The sequence below is a fragment of the Prionailurus bengalensis genome, chromosome E1 (assembly GCF_016509475.1).
Source record: "Prionailurus bengalensis isolate Pbe53 chromosome E1, Fcat_Pben_1.1_paternal_pri, whole genome shotgun sequence".
NCBI lineage: Eukaryota > Metazoa > Chordata > Mammalia > Carnivora > Felidae > Prionailurus > Prionailurus bengalensis.
In genome coordinates, this window is record NC_057347.1 from 17,708,035 (window position 1) to 17,729,001 (window position 20,967).

The 20,967-nt window shown below is 56.0% G+C and overlaps 1 protein-coding gene across 4 annotated transcripts in view; it reads left to right on the forward strand.

Moving 5' to 3' along the window:
* The window catches only part of SEZ6 (seizure related 6 homolog), a 46,110-nt gene that overhangs the window by 23,423 nt on the left and 1,720 nt on the right, over positions 1–20,967 (forward strand). For 2 of the 4 annotated variants that reach the window (XM_043583535.1, XM_043583536.1), the window contains exons 4-14: positions 9,478–9,673; positions 13,925–14,110; positions 16,948–17,116; positions 17,260–17,426; positions 18,003–18,197; positions 18,445–18,583; positions 18,694–18,890; positions 19,485–19,679; positions 20,086–20,277; positions 20,384–20,581; positions 20,850–20,888. In XM_043583535.1, the coding sequence (XP_043439470.1) occupies positions 9,478–9,673; positions 13,925–14,110; positions 16,948–17,116; positions 17,260–17,426; positions 18,003–18,197; positions 18,445–18,583; positions 18,694–18,890; positions 19,485–19,679; positions 20,086–20,277; positions 20,384–20,581; positions 20,850–20,888 (1,873 nt within the window). The remainder of the gene's footprint in view (positions 1–9,477; positions 9,674–13,924; positions 14,111–16,947; positions 17,117–17,259; positions 17,427–18,002; positions 18,198–18,444; positions 18,584–18,693; positions 18,891–19,484; positions 19,680–20,085; positions 20,278–20,383; positions 20,582–20,849; positions 20,889–20,967) is intronic. The other 2 variants (XM_043583538.1, XM_043583539.1) reach the window with 1 other exon arrangement.

Genomic DNA, 20,967 nt, shown 5'->3' on the forward strand with positions numbered 1-20,967 from the left:
TTCCCTTTTGCTCCCCCAAACCTGCATACCGCACCACTCCTGACCTTAGAGATGGACCCTAACCCATCAGAAACATGGAACAGGGCCACCACTGTGCAACGTGGATGGCACCTGGAACTGCACGGTGAGGTCAGCCTGGCCCTTCTTTCTCCCTCGTCTCTGGGTCCTGTCTCCCCCTGCGCACATTCTATCATAACATTCCCCAAAACTCAGATCTGCCTGCTTCTCCCCTCCGTCCCCACAACCACCACATGGTCCAACCTCCATCATCCTTCCCCCAGATGATGCAGTGGCTGCCTCACTGGTCACCCCACTCATGATTGCCCCCACTGTCCTCCACCTCCACTCTAGTCATCTTTTTAATGTTTATTTATTTTGAGAGAGAGAGAGGGAGAGAGGGCACCTGTACATGCGTGGTGGGGGGAGGGGTTAAAGAGAGAGGGAGAGAGAGAATCCCAAACAGGCTCCATGCTGTCTGCACAGAGCCCGATGAGGGGCTTGATCTCACAGACCATGAGATCATGACGTGAGTTGAAAGCAAGTGTTGGACGCTTAACAAATTGAGCCACTTAGGCGCCCCTGTAGTCATCTTTATTTTATTTTATTATTTTATTTTGTTTTGTTTTATTTTATTTTATTTTATTGTATTTTATTTTATTTTATTTTATTTTATTTTATTTTATTTTAATTTTAGTAAGCTCTTATGCCCAATGTGGGGCTTGAACTCACAACCCTGAGATCAAGAGTCACATGCTTTTCCAGCTGAGCCAGCCAGCGCCCTCCACTGCAGTAGTGTTTCCCATATGAAATCAATCCTCCCCCACCACACCTCCCCAGGGGCCTCTGAATCATGGCCAGTCCCTCTGACCCATGTCTAGCCACTTCCTCCCTCATTGTCCACTGCCCCTTTGCACTAAGCAACATGCAGCTAACCGGATGGGCCAAGCCCGCTTTCCTCACAAGCCCCGACTGGATGTGCTCGTCCCTCTGCCCAGAAGAGTCATCCTACTGTCCCCTCCCAGGACTCACCCTTGGTGTCACTTTCTCTGTGAATTCTCTCCCAACGCCTTGTCCTGTGGGCCTGTTTATAGCTGGCCAGCTCCCCAGCTAGACCGTGAGCTCCTGGAGGGGTACCTTGGAGTATAGGGCCCGCCATGGGGTCTCCATGGACTGACTGACTGGACAGATGGATGGAGGAAGGAAGGAATGTGGTGACATTGGCCTGAGTCTGGAGACAGAATGGAGGTGGAGAGAGGCATTCAGCCTAGCTGAGGGAACCAGGCAGGTGACTGAGGAGCACAGAGAAGGGGGCAGAGGAGTCCAGGAAATAGGGCGGTGCTGCTTGCTCCCAGCTCCTGGCCTGCTCCCCACACATCCCAAAGCCTCTGGATCTGGGCCGGCTACACCTGTCCTGGAGATGTCAGGTCCAGGTCTCCGAGCCAGGGCCGGAGTGGCAGGGGGAGGGGCCCCTCTCCCACCACTGGTGGGTCCCTCCCTTCCTTTCTGTAACCGTTTGCTCCTACTCTGCCAAGCCGTGTGCCCCTCGCTCTGGGCTGACTGGGAGGGTAATTAGGAGAAGCCACCACCACCCCCCTGAGCCATTAGCACTCAGTGCCGCTTAATTAAGGTAATTAATGTAAAATCATCACCTAATGAGAGGTGGCACCGGCTGTGGCTCACCGGGTGGAAGGCGCCAGCTGCAGGTGTGGGAAAGGGGATGGGAAGGGGCAGATGCCAGGCTGGGTGCCCTCCTGCAGGCCCGAGCTGGCTGCGCTTGCCCCCCGAGCCTACCGTCCCCACTGAAGCCCGCTGGGCCAGGCTAGGCCCAGTCCCGGGACTCTCCACAATGGAGCAAGACACCGGCTTTGCCTGCCCCCGGCCACGCCATGGCCCCAGGCACGAGCCCCACCCTAGACGCCCCACCCCCCCCCACCCCCCGCCGCCATATAAGCCCTGTGTCTGTTGTCTGGTGCCGCCACATTTTTTTTTTTTTTCATCAGAATGCAAAAGCTGTTACCAGGCAACCTTGAGATGAAGCCCTGCCACAGCCCTGGATCGCTGTGTGGAAATGTGGCAGGCAGGTACTGGCTGCCTCACCACCTCTACCTCACCACCATGGGGCAGAGTCCTTGGGGACCCCGTAGGCCCCGGTGGTCTGACTTAGAGTCTGAGGCCACGGCAGGAAGGGCCAGGAAGGAAGGGGCAGAATCAGCCAGGGCTGAAGCGAGAGTTAAGGTCCGTCTCCTTCCAGGGCCAGTTCTGGCAACCTCTACCCCTGTCTGGGCCTCCTGGCCACACCACGCAGGTGGCTTTGGAACCTGAAGAATTGCGGATACTGCAGACCAGTACCCGTGGAGAGTGGGAAACACTGAGGCTAGCAAGGACAGGGAATTGCCCAAGTCACTCAGTTAATCAGTAACTAATGTGGTTTGGCAAATGAATCCGTTCTCCAAATGTAAACTGAGCGATTACCGTGCGCCAGACCCTGTGCTGGTGTTAGACACAGTTCCTGGGGGAGACAGAAGTCCTAAACAGAATGCTCGGCGCCGTCGGGATGGAGTGGGAAGCGCAGGGGATTGTGGGAATTCCAGGATGGGGCACGCTTCACCGGCCTGGAGGGCCGGAGAAGGATTTCTGGAGGCAATGAGACCTGCTCTGGGGCCTGACAGATGAGAGGTCAGCAGACAAGCCTGGGCTGAGAAGCAGCGGGTATGTCAGACTGGCCGTTTGAAGGTTGCCAGGCAGTTTGGGACAGGTGACTTTATTGCACAGGAACAGAAGGTGAGCTTAGGGGCTTCTGGGTTGCACTCCGGCCAGGCGCTAGGCCTGAAATCAGGGCTCTTCTGCCCAGGGCAGTAGGGGATGAAGTGGGTGAGGCAGCCGGAAGGCCTAGAGGGTGCCTGTGGCTCCTTGAGACTGGGGAAAGGCGTGTGGCTTCTCTCCATTGTGGGTAAGTCCCTGCCTGCCCCTCCATGAATTCACAGGGATGGCTCAGGGTAGGTGGAAGGGATGGAATCCAGGCAGGAGGGATGAGAGAAACCATGAGAGGAGAAGAGCATGTTAAGGACCCACAAGTCACATCCCTGACACCATGCTGAGCCCCTGCCATGTGACCACAACCCTGGCTAAAGTCCGGGGCCCCAGACAAGACCCTTTGCATGAGGAACAGCCTCACGGGTTCCAGAATCCCTAACGCCCCAGCTCTTCATGTCTTGGACCACAGCCCCTCATCACCCTGCCTCCCTCCCTTCGGGGTGCTGCAGCTATTGGTGAGGCTGGACGTCTGAGCCGCCCACACGAAGGAGACAGGCCAGGCCCTCCGTAATCAGAGGAGGTTTTCCTGTGTCAGCTGGGGTCAGGCACTGGGCTAGGCTCTTTCTTGTGAGATCCAGAGAAGCCCCTTCAGGATGGCCCATGGGGGTCCCATCCCTTCTCCAGGCAGCCGGTCTCCCCCGAGGGCTCCAGGCCTTTCTGGGCCTGGCGTGTGCCTCTCATTGCACTTGGCATTCCAAGAGCCTTCCCACTGCCAGCCTCCATCTTGGCTTGGCTGTTCTCTGTACCATCTGGAGCCTGGGCACAGCTGCTCATAGTCCCTACCCTCGTGCCCCAGGTGGCTGCACTGGAACACAGCTCTCCCGTGCCAGGTCAGCTGCCAGTATGATAGCCGGAACTCTGGGACCAGGCCTGATGTGGACACCAGTAGGGTAGCCAGTCAACCTCCGGCCCAGGAGGTTTCTGGGCAACCTCCTCTTTTCTGGCTCCCGGAAGGCTAATCTGAGGGGGGTTTCAGGGGCACAGGCAGGTCTAGCCCCACGGATTTAGGCCATTCTCCCCATCCCCAAGGCAGACTCAAGCTCATAAGAGCTTGCGAACAGGCATCGGTTCCGACAAGAGCACAGAGGCTGTCATGAGGGACTGGGGCTCCAGTCCTGCCTCTGCAGCCCATCTCTTGGTACCTGGGCAGAGCCCCTGGCCTTTTCTGGACTGGTTTCCCTCTCTGTAAAAGGAGATGAACCAAATGATGCGGAAGGGCCCTCCCAGCCAGTCCCTCCGAGCACATCTCCTTTTTTGGGTTCAGGAGTTTCCCTCATAAGCCAGACTGGACAGTAGCCCCTCCAGCTCTTGACCCTGCTTCCTGCTTCCTCGCAGCTGTAGAACCTGAGCCAGAGAGAGGGTGGCTCCCAGGTCCAGTGCCTCCTAGGCAGAGCCTGGCAGACCTGAGGCTAAGGGTCTTTTGGTGACAGCTCTCACCATGGCAAGAGCCATGGTCTTACCAAGGTAGGGCCCAGATCTCCCCAGGAAAGGGGAAGAGGACTGCTAAGCTGTGCTTGTTCTGTGTTAAGCCCCTTACAGGTAGGATCTAACTTAATCCTTACGGCCCTATCAGGTTGGTACAGCCATCCCATTTCACACACGAAACTGGGGTTCAAAAAGGTCACGTGACCTGCCCAAGGCCCTTTCAAGTGGTCGGTGATGGAGCCAGGGTTTGATTCCAGGACTTAAGAGCACCTGTTCTTCCCCCGGCCCAGGCGATTGGGCAGGTGTGGTGAATCTAAAAAGGGAGTTCAGCTGGGGACTGTTGGTGGGGGGCTCTACCCAATCCCTTTTCTCAACTCAGCCCTGCCTGCTCCTGTAAGACACCCACCTCGAATTCCTCCAGTTTGGGAGCAGGGCCTGGGGCGCTGTGCATGAAGACAAAGCACTGGACCAGGAATCGGAGGTCCTGGCCTGGAGTCCTGGCTTTGCTTTGGATTTACTGGGTGACCCAAAGAGGAAGTCTCAACATCTCTGATTACAAGATTCCCTTATCTATAGAGTGGAGGTAAATGCAATCTGCTCTGCCTCCCTTGTTGAGATTTTGTGAGACCTGAGAGGATAATGGATGTGAAAAAGCTTTGAAAACGGTAAAGGGTCTCATGGGAAAAATTGTGATTATCATAATATTGTTTGGAGTGGAGAGGCACAGGGATGGGTGGAGCACGAGAGTGTGAGGGAGCACATGGGTGTAGGGGAGCACGTGGGTGTGGGGAGCATGAGGGTGTGGGGGGCACGTGGGCGTGGGGAGCACGTGGGTGTGGGGGAGCACGTGGGTGTGAGGACACACGTGTGCCAGGCCAAGTGTTCGAGGAGGCTGTGTGCATCAACTTGGGTCTATGTCAGAGTATATGCATGGGTGTTGGTGACCTGGAGGGTTTAGTGGAGCAGGGCCTGTGGCCAACTTCTGGGGGCTGAGGGCTCAGGTGCCAGGGGTGGGGCTCACACGCCAGAGTCATCCTTGAGCTCACCTGCCTGTGCAGAGTTTACTTGGGGGATGGTGGCACCATCCCATCCATGAATCATACCATCAGGGCATGTTCTGGAGACCCGACTGGCGGCTTCCATGGGGACAGACAGGCCAGTCAAGGCTGATGGTCTGGGGTTGGCAGAGCACAACCTACATCCTCCCCACCTCCCATTCAGGAAAGAGTCAGCCTCCTCAAAGTGGCTATATTTCCTCCCTTGAACCGACCCCATGGTCTGCTGGAAGCCGGGCAGTGCTAGACAGGGTCCTGGGGGAACTGTCCTCGCCTCCCTCAGCTCTATTTTCCCCCTGCCTGGCCCCCAGCTCCCACTCTTGTCACCGGCTAGGGGTGTGGGAAGACAGCCCTTGTGAGCAGAGCTGACATTTCAATCTGTCTCCCAAGCTCTTCAGATGCCTGCAAATTGCATCAAGACTTCATCACCCTCCTTGTCCAACACTCAGCCCTGTCTGGCCCCTGTCAGGCCTGGCCTTCAAACAAGTGACAAATGACATTGCAGCCACTGCAGCAGGCCTGCAAGTGGGTGCTGGGAACCCAAGGGACCAGGGCTGCCCAGACAGCCTCTCGCGGAGAACAGGGTGCCTTCTGGATGTGAGCCCTGGGCAACCCAGGCCCACTCCCTTCTGTGATCTCATGGCAACCCTCACTGCCAAGCTGGGCTGAAAGCCAGGCTGGCTGGAGGGGGCTATGCCTTCTCTTGATCAGAGGGGACCAGAGCCCTCAGTTCCCAGTTTTCCCAGTTTTACCCCGGGCTTCGGGGGTGGGGCCGAAGGATGGCTATGGAGAACATAAATCTCAACATCTTGGAAAAAGCCAGATCTGGCCAACACCCACCCCACACTAAACCCGGTGGGCCTGGGGTCTGGGAATACAGATGTATGGACATCTGGATGTCTGGATGGCTTTCTGCAGGTAACACCGCCATGAGGTGGGGAGGGAAGGAATTGCCTTTGCCTCGAGCAAAGCAAGATTCTGCTACTTAACGCTTTTTGTGACCTTTTGCTGAGTTCCTTAGCCTCTCTGAGCCTATGTTTACTTACGGGGGATCTTACCACCTACCTTATGGAAGTGTGGTGAGAACGAAATCCTGTCTATAAACAGAACGAGGCTGGACACACTGTAGGTGCTCCATAAACGGTCATTGTTATTGTGGGGCTGCCTCCGCTGGCGGCAAAACAGCGGGGTCAGGAGCTGGAAGCTGTAGGTCAAGGGACGTTTACGGGAACTAGGGAAAAGGCTACGTTCATTTCCCTGCAGCGATGTCCTCCCTTCCTCCTCCTCCCCAGGACCTCTCAGACCCACCTGCTCCACGCCCTCCCTGAGCCTGCAGTCCCTCCGTTCCCCCCCTAGAGGATTCCTGCTGCATGCATTCAGTGCCACTTAAGTCAGAATTATATGCTGCCTGGCGTCTCTCGATAATTACAGATTCCACGTGTGTGAGTCTTGTTTGCCCAACTCTAGAATCACAGAATCTCCAAGTTTGAAGGGACCTCATCCAGCCTCTGCCTGCAGCAGCAATTCCCTGAGGAATGTCCCCGGCAGATGGTCAGGCAGCCTCCACCCGAACGTGCCCTGTAAGAGAGCGCCCCGCGGAGAGGCAACACTGCCGGCCCAGCACCCCGCCTTGAGCCTTCTTTTGGGCCCCAAAGACCCACTAGGTCTTTTCTCCCAGACAGAGGAGTCCCCGGGGCACATCTGCCCTCAGCACCCACAGTCTGAGGGGCCCAGAGCGTGACTGTCTCCTTGGATCCGGCTGGGCTTGGCATCCATCATCCTCCGTGCTTCTCAGCTCACAGGGATCTGGCGAGGAATGTACCTCCCCTGGTCCACACAGTCACTCTCTCCACACAGATTTATTGCAACTGGCCGTTGAAGAGGGCATTGTGACCCCGAACGCCACCCTGGGCTCTAATGGAGAGGTACAGAGAGGTGGGGAGGCCCTGAGGCAAAGGAACGGACTGGCCTGGATTGGGAGGCAGAGGGTGGTGGTCCCGAGATCCGAAAGAATGACCAGCTTCAGCAGGAGGGCAAGAAGAGAGGGCATTCCCTGCGCAGGGTCCTGCGTATACAAATGTCCAGAGGGGAGGGGGGAGGTGTAGCCTCTGCTCGCAGTGCCGGTAAGCGAGGCTGGCAAAGCCACTGGGGCCAACTGTGAGCTGGGAAGTTTGGACCTTGTCCTCTGGGCAGTCTGAGGTCGCAAACAGGGTAGGAGAGAGACATAATCTGATCTGAGCCAGCCAGGACCCAGAGATGAGCTGGGGATGGGAGGGGGCAAGGCCATTCTCCAGGTGAGAAAAAATGTGCAGGAGGTGATCAGAGCTAAGGGATAAAGAGAAAGGGCCAACTGGGACATATGGGAAGGAACAGATCTCTGGGCTCCTTGTACCAGGCCACACTGCCACTTCCCCTCTGGGCAGTCTATTGCTGTCCAATCCTTGTTTGCCTGAATGAAGGCATGGAGCCCAGAAGGATGATCCAGCGATTGAGGGCCTGAGGATTGGGGTGGTGGCAGAGAGGCCTGGGACAATCAGAGGGAAGACTGGAAAAAGAGGCCCAGAGGAGCACCTGGGTGACTCAGTCGGTTGGGCGTCCGACTCTCGACCTCGCAATTCGTGAGTTCGAGCCCCGCATCGGGCTCCACGGATAGCACAGAGCCTGCTCGGGATCCTTTCTCTCCCCTCTCTCCGCCCCTCCCCGACCTCCTCTAACAAAATAAATAAACATTTTTTAAAAAGAGAGAGAGGCCCAGAGAAGAGACACTGATGGCCAAGAAGTGCAGGCGCACAGCGTAAGGCCTGGCTGCACAGGCCAAGTTGGGCAGGGCCCCGAGGGCCACGGCAAGGCATCAGGACTAGATAGTGGGGGGTTGGCGGGCTCCACGGAGCGCCACCAGAGGATTTCAGCAAGGAAGCGCTACGACGGGCCACAGGTTGGAGCTATTAGCTGGCTGCAGTTCAGAAAGTATTGATGCAGAGGGAGGAGTGGGTGAAGCCCTGCAGGCAGAGAGGCGGCCGCAGTGATCCCAGTGAGTAATAGTTGTGAGGAGCTGGGAAGTGGCAGGGGGATGAAGAGTAATAAGAAAATTGGGGTCCAACAGACAGGATTGAATGACTGATCGGAGGCAGAGTATAAGGGAGGAGGCCAGATGCCAGTTTCTAACTTGGGCATGCACATGGACGGTGAGGGAAGCTGCTGGCTGGGTGTGGGGTGGCTCAGTGTGGGGCAGGCTGGATATGGGGTCCAGCAGGGGGTGTCCAGGGGAAGCTGGGCACATGGATCTGATGCTTAAGACCTCACATGGCTGGCCGGGCCCTTGGACACCTATCTAGTTCAACATACCTACTCCACCCCACTTTACAGAAGAGAAAACTGAGCCCAGAGAAGTGAAGGGATAGGAAGCAGCAGGTGTCCTGGTGTCATTGAAAACCTTTGGAGATGGGGCGCCTGGGTGGCACAGTCTGTTAAGCTTCTGAGTCTTGATTTCGACTCAGGTCATGATCCCAGGATCGTGGGATGGAGCCCCGCATCAGGCTCTGCACTGAGCATGGAACTTGCTTGGGATTCTCTTTCTCTCTCTTTCTCTCTCTCTCTCTGCCCCTCTCCCCCACTCACACATGTTCTCTCTCTCTCAAATTAAAAAAAAGAAAAGAGGGGTGCCCGGGTGGCTCAGTCGGTTAAGCATCTGACTTCGGCTCAGGTCATGATCTCACGGTTTGTGAGTTCGAGCCCCGTGTCAGGCTCTGTGCTGACGGCTCAGAGCCTGGAGCCTGCTTCGGATTCTGTGTCTCCCTCTCTCTCTCTGCCCCTCCCCCACTCACACTCTGTCTCTCTCACACACAGATAAATAAACATTGAAAAAATTATAAAAAAAAAAAAGGAAAGGAAAAGAAAAAGAAAAGCTTTGGAGACAGAAAGGCATGCTTACAAATTCCAGTTCTGCTAATAATATTTATGTGACCTTGGCATATGAACTTCAGATCCAGGCTCACGGGGTTACTGGGAAGTGAAATGAGCTTCTCCTGCACTCAAGAGCCTAGTTCAGGGCCTGAGGGCTCAAGTAGCCAAGTGGCCCTGAGGATTGGCCATGCCTGGGGCCTCTGGGAGCCTGTGGGCAGCAGGGCTCAGTCAGCAGGAAGAAGCCTGACTGCTCTGCTTTGCTGTGTCTATCCCACCACAGGTCCAGAACATCAGCCTCCGAGAGGGGGAGGTGGTGACTGTGGAGGGTCTGGGGGGGCCTGACCCGCTGCCTCTGGCCAACCAGTCTTTCTTGCTGAGGGGCCAGGTCATCCGTAGCCCCACCCACCAAGCAGCACTGAGGTTCCAGAGCCTCCCACCACCTGCTGGACCTGGCACCTTCCATTTCCACTACCAAGGTAGGCCTGGGCAGCGGAGGGAGGAACCAGCCCAGAGTGGGTGCCCTCCTCGGGATCTCTGGTGCTATTATAGTGTGTATAGGGGGTGGAGGGGAGACGGGGGACAGGCACAGATGCCCAGTGAAGCTCTGTACGACTAAAGGTGATTGTTTAGTTGTACAGAGACACATCAGACACCTCCAGAACCTTCCTTCCTCCACCTACTACCCTGTAAAGAACTGGTTGTGAAGGGGGCCCGACACAGAACCAGGTAGCCTCAGGGGTGCCCCTTGCCATCTATTCATTCACTCATTCGTTCATTCAGTAAACTTTTCCTAGGCATCTGCTCTTTGCCAGGCCTGTGCTGGACACTGACAATATCAAGATGAACTCTCCAAGTCCTTGCCCTCAAGGAATTCAGAATCTCTAGGGGAGGCAGACCCTTAAACAAGCAGTAGCAATAAAAGCCATCTCCCCCAAATTCAAGGGGGCCAAGGTCAAAGGGGCTTGATAATGACCAACGGGAGGTCCTTTGCTACCAACCTGGCCTTTCTGAACTGCCTCATTCACCCTAGACCTGTCTCGGGCCCCAGTCAGCTCAGAACACCTCTGGAAATAAGGGAGTGGCAAGATATAACGGGAAAATCACAGACTCAGGAGGTGGGAAGATCTGTGTCTAAATCTCCTTCCCATTGGTTGACCTTGGACAGGCCATTTGACCACTGTGACCTTCTTTTCCTCCGCTGTACAATGTGACCAATATACCTACTCCATAAAGTCATGACGAGGATTATACAAAAGGGTTCATGTGAAGTGCCTAGCACTTAGGATGTTCCATGAACTTAGTATGCTCCATGAAGGAACCGAAACAAGTATTAACGAGCTGGCAGGATGGGAAAGGGAGGAAAAGGGGCTTGCCTCTGCCCCTCTTCCATCAGCATCTCTCCTGGCCCCCTTTCCCCAGGCAAAGTCTTCTTGACCCCTTGTACTGCTGTAACAGGGTAACCGGTTCAGACTGGGAGTGCTAATGGGGAAATAATTGGTGTGAACAATTACGGCATTGCCCTGCATTATCAATAGGGGCCCACTTCTGCAGCTCCGCAGGGTCCACAGCCCAGGGAGGAGGACAGGCGCTGGAGACACAGATGCTGGAACCACCTAAGAAGCACTTGCCCCTCTCTAGCCTCTCCACCCAAACTGGGAGAGCAGTCTGGTGTGGCAGCATGGAGCCTGGCGGTGGGCATGGGCTGCCCAGGGTCTTGGCAGAGGCAAGGGGCCAGCTGAGGCAAGGGCCAGCCTCCCTAATGGCTCATCAATCCTCCCTAGCAGTGGGCACAATTTCACGCCACGGTAACCTTCTCTCTTGCCGCAAATTCCTTCGCACAAAACCCTGGACCTTCTCTCTGTTGGGCCAGACAAAGGTGGCTGGAAGGCAGGGAGCTGGAGGCCTGGCAAGGGGTGCAGACCCCGAGGAGGGGCTAGGAAAGCTGGCCCAGCCCTGCCTCCTGCTCGGCTCCCAGAAGCCCTCCCTCCTCGGCCCAGTTTTTGTCAATGATCAGCTCTTTCCTTAATGAGTGTAATTCCCCTAATTATAGGCTGTAATTAGCCCTGATCCCAGAGATGGGAACAGGAGGAGCATGTGCTCACACGCGTGTCTCCCTGGGCTGGAGAAAGAGGGTGCCAGAAGAGGGGGCGAGGGGACTAGTACCCACATCACTGCCGGAGCTGTCCAAGATAATGTTGGAGATCACAAGCATGGGCCCCCACAAGGGCTTCATCTGCAGAATCCAAGTTCCACCTCCCCTCCCACAGCCTCAGGCAGGGTGAGGAAGCAGAGGGCCCTGCCAGGCATGCCCCTCCTCCCTCCTGAGCATTCCTGGCACCGGACTTGGCCCCAGAAACAGACGCCAGGGAGAAAATAGCTCAACAGATTGCAGTCATCCAGGCTCCCTGGGAACGGTAGTCATGGCAACAGGAGGAAGCTCCTCCCGGGAAGTGGCCTCTCTGGAGTCTGGGGGCTTCCTCATCTGCCCCCCGCCTCCTGCTCTCACCTCATCCCAGCCCAATTTCCTAATCTGTGAAATGGGGGACCTCCCTTCCCAGAGTTGTGATAGGAACTCCCAGGAAAGACTTAAGTCCATCTGACTCGTGGCCTAGACCTCCCTGGGTGTCACCCCTCTCTTCTGCGCTCTGGGTGGGGTGCCCCACCCTCTTTTCCCCATCCCTCCCCAGGTCTGTCCCCAGATCATTGTAAGCGGCCATCACGGTAACCAACCACCCAGGGCAGGCTTGTCTGTTGCTCACAGGTTTCTCTGACTCCTGAGCCCACGTTTCTACTTCACCTGGAGAAGCAGGTGGGAGAGGGGACATGGAAGGCTCTAGAGGGAGGAGCTTCACGTGCCCACCCTACCACTCACTGGCTGCATGATGAGGGCAAGTCCCTCAGTCTCTCTGAACCTTAGTGTTCCCTACCTGAAAATGAGTTACTAACCCATAGCTTGCCTTCCTGCCTCCCAAACGTGTTGTAGACATCAAGCAAGAAGAACATGAAGGCATTTTAGAAACTGGAAGGTGCCTGCAGATGTGAGGTGCTTGTATCAATCAAGATTATAAACAATGACAGCAGGCTGGTACATTTGGTGTTTGTTCTGTGCCCGGCATTGCGCACAGGTCCTCTCAGTTAACCTCTCACGTTAACACTGGATGCAATACTCTAAATGGGTGGGTAAACAAGGAAACTGAGGCATGGAGAAGTTAGGCAGCTTGCCCAAGGTGACACAGCAAGTAGGGGAGCCTATATTCAAACCCAGGCAGTCTGACCCCAGAACCACCCCCTAAGGGCCGCCCTGTCCTGCCTTGCCAATCACAAGTCACCACTCGTTGGCCATGAGACATGGAAGAATGTGAATCATCCTCTCTCTTTTCACAAGCCCAGTAACTACAACCAGGAGAGGTGAAAATCCCAAAACTCATTTCTGGATTCTGTTCTGCCCAGAGGCAACCCCCCTTTTTCTATTCACACAAATCACACAGAGGCCAGCAGAGTTCCTGCCTCGACCTCTCTTCCCATCCACCTAGTGCCACCAGTAAGGGTGGGCCCCTCCACCCAAGATCCTCAGTCTAGACAATCCCCATCTCTCTCACGACCCCCAAGAGTTTTCAGACTCTGTAGCCCAAGGCTTCATTCAGCCTGTCTCCTTGACCCCCCTGGACTTCTTTCTCACCTCTCCGACCCAAGCGCTGACCTCCATTTTTAGCTATCACCCCAGCTTGGCTCCAGGTTAGGACTTGCCAGGTTGTTTTATAGGATTTGCTGCCACCGTCCGGTTACACTTGGTATGACAATTCCAAAAGTTCCCAAGTTTCCCAAGGCAACTTGTCCTTCCCCCAACTTCCAAGAAGGCGTTCCCTGCCTCCCCACCCTCGCCCCATCCTGTTTTTAAAAGAAGTCCACAGCCCTTGCCAATGAATACTGGAAAAGCTTTTTACTGTCTGACTTCAATCGTTCTGGCTGTAATTCCTATTCATCCCCTATAGGAAAAATAATATCAGTACATCAGGATAGACTTATTATTTCAAGTGCTTTCATATCTATAAGTCATTCAATAAACACTTCTTTTTTAAATTTTTTTAGTGTTTATTTTTAAGAGAGAGAGAGAGAGAGACAGAGTGCTAGCAGGGGAGGGGCAGAGAGAGAGAGAGAGAGAGAGAGAAGCAGGCTCCAGGCTCCAAGTCAGTCAGCCCAGAGCCTGATGCAGGGCTCGAACTCACAAACTGTGAGATCACGACCTGAGCCAAAGTTGGACGCCCAACCGACTGAGCCACTCAGGCACCCCTTTCAATAACCGTTTCATAAAGAGGTGCTATCAGCTACATTCCAGGGATACCAAACGGAAAAAAATACTATCCCCTTCATTCTCTTAATAACCCCATAGGTAGGCTGGCATTTTGAATCTCATTTAACAAATGAGGTGGGACACAGAAAGGCTAAATAATCTGCCAAAAGTGCCAGAAAGCTTGGACCAGAACCCAAGCCTTCTAACTTCCAGCTCTGTGCTTGTTCCGCTAACCAGCCTAGGCTGCTGGACATTTCACTGGCACCTTCTGGGGAGGGGATCAGAGTCTTTTCTGGAATTCCTGGTGCTTCCTCTGGCCCCAAGTGACGCCTCCAGGCAGGCTGTGGCAGGACCCTTTTGCCCTAGCTATGACTCAGCCCACAACACACACACACACACACACACACACACAGTGTCACTCATTTTCTCTCTGCAGCCTATCTCCTGAACTGCCACTTTCCCCGGCGTCCTGCTTATGGAGCTGTGACTGTCACCAGCCTCCACCCGGGAGGCAGCGCCCGCTTCCGCTGTGCCACTGGCTACCAGCTGAAAGGTGCCAGAATCCTCACTTGTCTCAATGCCACCCAGCCCTTCTGGGATGCCCAAGAGCCTGTCTGCATTGGTAAGTGGCTCCAGGAGACCCGGTGCTCAACAGGGAAGTAAGTAGTTGGGGGGGGGGGGGCGGGGGCGCGGCGCATTGGAGATTATCCCTGCTCTCTGCTCCTGCCTGGAACCTTCATTTGGTCTCCATAAGAAAGCCAGACAATGGCCACACACCTCAGTAGCATTTATCCAACCACCCTCCTTGAGCACTTCTGACATAGAGGCACCACCAGTACAGAGCTAAATTAAACAGGTACCGTGCCCTCAAAGAGCCCACAATTCCAGGAAGTGGGAGAAGAAGGAAGCACACGGATCACCAATTTCCAGAGCAGGAAGTAAAAAGCACCAGTGAAGAACAGCAAACACACCGGGGCAGGGAGGAAGCAATCATTCCTAGTTGGGTATTTAGGAGGCTTCCTGGGGCGAGTGACATTGAAGGTTTAACACTTCAATGGAGGGAACAGTGCAGGATTTGACAACAGAGGCAATGAGTTGAGGGAGTCTTTAGGGACTCAGAAAATAGCCAGGGAGGAGCTCAGAACTATTCCTCAGGAGAGCCAGCCAGATGGTGTCTGGAGGCCAGGAGGCCGGCCAGGCAAGAGGGTCTGAAATTAGTGACTTTGGTAATGGAGAGCAGGGAAGAGGTTCCAGAGACACAGATGAAGGAAGAGGGGCGAGCGGAAGGAGACTTTCGCCCAGGTTCCGGTCCTGGATGATCAGGAAGTCTGAGAGGTTGCTGTCATTGGAGAGGGGCTTGTTGGCAGAAGGAAGATGGAGTGTTCAGTCTGCAGTGTGAAAGTCAGCTTGGACGTCTTTTTTTCATTTTTTTTTAATTTATTTATTTTTGAGAAAGAGAGAGACAGAGCATGAGCGGGGGAGAGGGGCAGAGAGAGTGAGAGACAAGAATCCAAAGCAGGCTCCAGGCTCCGAGCTGTCAGCACAGAGTCACATATGGGGATCGAACTCACAAACCACGAGACCATGACCTGAGCCGAAGTCAGACGCTCGACCGACTGAGCCATCCAGATGCCCCTTTTCTTTTCTTTTCTTTTCTCTTGTTCTTCTTGCTCTTTTTTTAATCGCTTGGGCTCTTGAGCCTTCTCTCATTTTATAAGCTCTTCCTGGGTGCTAGGCACAAGCAGAGGCGAATAAGCCAGATGTGGTCTCTGCCCTCAAGGAGCTCTCTGGCAAGTAGGAATTCTGGCACACAGCAGGTTCTGCGCACACAGGGCTGTGACGGGGTGAATTCAGGGCATGGGAAGGATCCAAGGGAGGGAGAGCTGCTCCAAAATGAGGAAGGAGGAAAAGAAAGCTTCCCAGGGAGAAAGCATGGAGGGACTACAAGAATGTGAGCCCAGGGAAGTGGGTTGGATTCTTGAGACAGCACATGCAAAGGTGTGGAGGCAGAAAGCAGCACGGTGGAGTGAGGAAGTGCTGAGGCGTGCCTAAAGAAGGGAATATATGGGATGGGGCTGAAGCTCGAGTTAAGAAAGAGCTGGGTTGGTAAAGGTTTGAATGCCACCTTGGGCTTGCATTACCTGGGGGTCACAGGGAGCCACAGACAAATTTAAGTGAAGGGTGAGGCATGATCAGATTTGCAGGGCAGTTCTGTTCTGAGACCAAACAGAAAGGTGGGTCTGCCCTCTCTGCAGAGAAGCAGAAAATCAACGCAGCCCTCTCTCCAGCTTTTTTTTTTAAGGTTTTATTTATTTATTTGAGAGAGAGAGAGAGAGAGAGAGAGAGAGGAGGGGAGGGGCAAAGAGAAAGGGGTGACAGAGAATCCCAAGCAGGCTCCATGTGCCCGATGAGGGGCTCAAACCCACAAACTGGGAGATCATGACCAGAGCCAAAATCAAGCGCTGGTCGTTTAACCAGCTGAGCCACCCAGATGCCCCCCACCCCCCACCCCACCCAGGAGCTTTATTAAAAAAGATTGTGCTCTCTTGAACATCTGGAGACAAAGGTGCTGTGTCTTCGCCACGGCAGCCTGGTCTCTGAGAGCAGGCAGGGGCCAGAGCTGTGTGTCTAAGAGAGGAAAGTGCTGCCTGGAACCAGCCTCACTCCGCTTGCCTTTGAAACCCCTTCTCTGGCCCCACTCAACTGCCAGGAGCTCAGGGCCAAGTAACCCAGAAGTCCTCAGTGATGGGGCCGGGAGAGCTACTCGGCCTCCCCTTGGAAAGAGGACAGTCCCAGGCCAGAGGAGTCAGCCCAGGAACAACAGGGGTAGTGATGCTATTTCAGAAAGTATGTGAGGCCAGGTCCTGGCTAGGAATGTCTGCTGAGGGCACAAGATTAGGAGGCGGATTACGTGTTCACTAGATGTCTGTCAGCCCAGATTCTAGTCCTGCCCTCTTTTTTATATTCATTCACTCATTTTATTCAACAAACACTGAATACCAACTCTGTGCCTGCCCTGAAAAAAGACGTGGCCCTTGCCCCAGGGGGTCCTAGTTAAGGGACATATCCAAACAATAACTGGAGCCCCGGGTAAGGCTCCAGTTAATAAAGTCTGCCTGGGGGGAGTTGGGGAAGGCCTCCCAGAGGCGTCAGCAGAGAGAGGAAGTGACTCACCCAGGACCCCTTGGCTAGGCCATGGCAGATCTACCACAGTCCAAGGGATTGCACATGAATCGTCCCAGAGGTGTGAAAGGTTAGGAGGTAGGGAGCCCGGGCTGCCTGGGGCTGCAGGGTCACAGAGGCCAAGGACTGACCTTCAGGACCATGAAAGCAAATACCCCTGCTGCCCCATGCAGAGGACGCAAGAGCTGGGGTGGGCAGGCACGCTTGGCAGGCCATCCAGAATCCAGTGGGTCTAGGATCCGGGATCCAGCCCACAGCCCTGGCCGTGTCTCGCAGCTGCCTGCGGTGGAGTGACCCGCAACGCCACCACCGGCCGCATCGTCTCCCCGGGCTTCCCGGGCAACTACAGCAACAATCTCACCTGCCACTGGCTGCTTGAGGCTCCCGAAGGCCAGCGGCTGCACTTACACTTTGAGAAGGTTTCCCTGGCGGAGGATGACGACAGGTGAGGGGAGGTCCTGGCCCGGGTGTGGGACAGGAGTGCGCGGCCTGCTAATGCCCCGCTGGCAGGACGGGGACCCGAGCCTGGGCCACACCCCCACCCGGGACAACAGGACCAGCCGTGCAGCCGCTCCTCTCCTGGCCCAGGCTCATCATCCGCAATGGGGACAATGTGGAGGCCCCTCCAGTGTATGATTCCTACGAGGTGGAGTACCTGCCCATCGAAGGCCTGCTCAGCTCCGGCCGACACTTCTTCGTGGAGCTCAGTACTGACAGCAGCGGGGCAGCCGCAGGCATGGCCCTGCGCTATGAGGGTGAGCCTGCTGGGGCCTCGCAGGGGTGGAGGGCTTGAACCCAGGGCCTCTTCTCTCACACCCTCCCCCCACCACCTCCATTCCACCATCCCTCCTTCCAACTTAGCCCTTGCTCAGCTAGCACTTAGCCCCACCCCCCATCCCTCCCCTCCAGTTTGGGATTCCTACCCCATTTTTGTGGGAGACCCTTGCCTGGACCCGGGCCCTCCACAGTCCAAGAGAATGAATCCTCTCAAGTCTGAGGAGCAAAAAAGGCCCCAACCCTTAGAGACGGAAAACTAGAGACATTCTAGAACCACTCATGCATGCATGCCTTCATTAATTAATCCAAAAAAGAAACATTTATTGAGTGCCCTGTGTATATGAAGCACAAAACTAGGTGCTGGGAATGCAACGGCGATCAAGACGGCCTCCCGAACATGACAGGGTAGGGTGCTCTGGGCATCCCGCCCCTGCTGCAAGCCTAGGACACGCATTTGTGGTCAAGAACATAAAGGCCTTGGGGCGGGAGGCAGAAGAACATCTGCCCCATGTCTGCCCCGGTTGCGACTGAGCTGGGCTGGGCCTGGTTTGTAGCCTTCCAGCAGGGCCACTGCTATGAGCCCTTTGTCAAATACGGCAACTTCAGCAGCAGCGCCCCCTCCTACCCCGTGGGCACCACTGTGGAGTTCAGCTGTGACCCTGGCTACACCCTGGAGCAGGGCTCCATCATCATTGAGTGCATCGACCCCCACGACCCCCAGTGGAATGAGACAGAGCCAGCCTGCCGAGGTCAGTAGGTACCTGTGGATGGGTCTGCCGGGAAAAGGGAGCAGGGTGGGGACGGGAGAGCCAGCTGCAGCACCTGGGGTCATAGGGCCCCTGTGACATGTGTGATTCAAGCTTCCCCTCGAGGAGGAGGTGGGGGCTCCCAGCGGTAGGTATTCCCGCGGGCAGGAGGCAGCCCCAGGACATAGCGCTGGGGGTGGGAGGCGGGACACCGAGGGGACGCACCTCCGGGGCCTCCCCTGCCTTCCAGCTGTGTGCAGTGGGGAGATCACAGACTCAGCTGGTGTGGTGCTCTCCCCCAACTGGCCGGAGCCTTACAGCCGTGGGCAGGACTGCATTTGGGGCGTGCACGTGGAAGAGGACAAGCGCATCATGCTGGATGTCCGAGTGTGAGTGCTCACTGGGCTAGGCCAAGCCAGCTCCTAAGCCCTGGGGCCATTTCTTGCCCAGCCCAGCCCGGGGTCCCGGGCCCACCCTCCCTGACGGTCCTCCTCCACAGGCTGCGCATAGGCCCTGGTGACGTGCTTACCTTCTATGATGGGGACGACCTGACAGCCCGGGTCCTGGGCCAGTACTCAGGGCCCCGTGGCCACTTCAAGCTCTTTACCTCCATGGCCGACGTCACCATACAGTTCCAGTCAGACCCTGGGGCCTCGGTGCTGGGCTACCAGCAGGGCTTTGTCATCCACTTCTTTGGTGAGCTTGCCCCTGCCCTGCCCTGCTGCCTGGGGGAAGAGATCGTGGCAAGCCAGAGAGGCCAGTGCCATGAGCCTGAGAGCTCTTATCTGACAAGGGAAAGCTGGACACTTTCCCAGGTGTCACCTGAAGGGAGCCAGTCTTTTTCTCAGTCTTCCCCGAGGGCACAGTGAGAGGGGGCCTTCTGTTGCAGCAAGAGAGATTTGGGTAGGCAGCAGGAAGACCTTCATACCAAAAAAAGGAAACTGAGGAAAAGTGTTGGTTTCTGCCTTTCTGACAAGCTTTAACAGCAGTGACAATTCCCCACCCTACCCGGCCCCTCTCTCAGGACTGAGGAACTGGCAGATGTCCTTTAGAAAGCAGAGCCAAAGCCTGCCTACATGATAACCCAGGAACCGAAGAGACAGAATGATGTCAGGGGCAGGCAAGGAGGGGCCCCCGGGGCAGGAAGGAATGCATTGCTGAGGCTGCCCGGGGCCAGGCTAGGCCCAGGACAAACTGGCAGGCGCTGGAGTGGCCGCACGGTGAGGAAGGCGGGCACAGACAATTTAGTGCCCGCTAAGGGCCCGCACCTTGCTGCCCCTGTGCCCGCAGAGGTGCCCCGCAATGACACCTGTCCGGAGCTGCCTGAGATCCCCAATGGCTGGAAGAGCCCGTCTCAGCCTGAGCTGGTACACGGCACAGTGGTCACTTACCAGTGCTACCCCGGCTACCAGGTGGTAGGATCCAGTGTCCTCATGTGCCAGTGGGACCTAACCTGGAGCGAGGACCTGCCCTCCTGCCAGAGAGGTGAGTGCACCTGTTCCCTGCGTTCCCTTCCTCGATGGAAGCTACAAGCCCCTCTCCTCCATTCTGAACCAGACTTCGGCTGGTATCGGCTGGTACCCTTGAGCTTCCTCCGCCTCTCATAGCCTCGGTTTCCTCACCTGTGAAATGGGGGAATGAATACCTTTTCAAAGGGTTCTCCACCAAGTACTTCAAATATTTCCTTCCCGGGAGACTGCTAGTGTCTGTTGATTCTAGCGGATGGGAAGAGGAAAAATAAGGGATACACCAGCAAAATGGTAGGGACAGACGAACAGGCGGCGGGGCCACGTGTCACGAAGATACTGGCCGACCTGGAAGAAAGCCAGGGCAGGCCGGCTTTTGTGGAGTTCTACCTGGGCTGCTCTCCCCCACCACCCCCTACCCATAGTGACTTCTTGCCACGACCCCGGGGACGTGGAGCACAGCCGACGCCTCATATCTAGCCCCAAATTTCCTGTGGGGGCCACCGTGCAGTACATCTGCGACCAGGGCTTTGTGCTGACGGGTAGTGCCATCCTCACCTGCCACGACCGGCAAGCCAGCAGCCCCAAGTGGAGCGACCGGGCCCCTAAATGCCTCCGTAAGTGTCAAACGGGTAGGAGGGGAAGCCTCCCGTAGGAGATAAAAGAAGCCACCTCTGGAGGCCAGGGGCCTGGCATCCTCACTGGGCTCTGCCTGCTTTGCAGTGGAACAGCTCAAGCCATGCCATGGCCTCAGCGCCCCTGAGAACGGTGCCCACAGTCCTGAGAAGCGGCTACACCCAGCAGGGGCTACTGTCCACTTCTCTTGTGCCCCTGGCTACGTGCTGAAGGGTCAGGCCAGCATCAAGTGTGTGCCCGGGCATCCTTCACATTGGAGTGACCCTCCCCCCATCTGTAGCGCTGGTGAGTGTTCACAACTCCTGCCTGTTCCACAGGGCTGCTCTGGCAAAGATGCCAAATGCTGAGAACCAGAACTCCCCTGGCCCCACCCCCTTCACGTTACCCTTGGTCTCCCCAGCCTCTGCCAGATCCTTCTGACCTGGTGACACCAAGACAAATGCTGGGGTGGGCTCTCCTTGGACAAATCCTTCCCATGATCAGCCTCTTCCCTGCCTTAGTGGTTTGGCCCATTGGTCTCACCTCTGCCCTTGGCGCCCCCCTCTTGTTCCAGCCTCTCTGGATGGGTTCTACAGCGGCCGCAGCCTGGATGGTGAGCCCCCCGCTGAGGGCCTGGGAAATAGTCTCCCTGCCCTGGCTCTCCCAGCTCCCAGGCCATGGGTTGCCCAAGC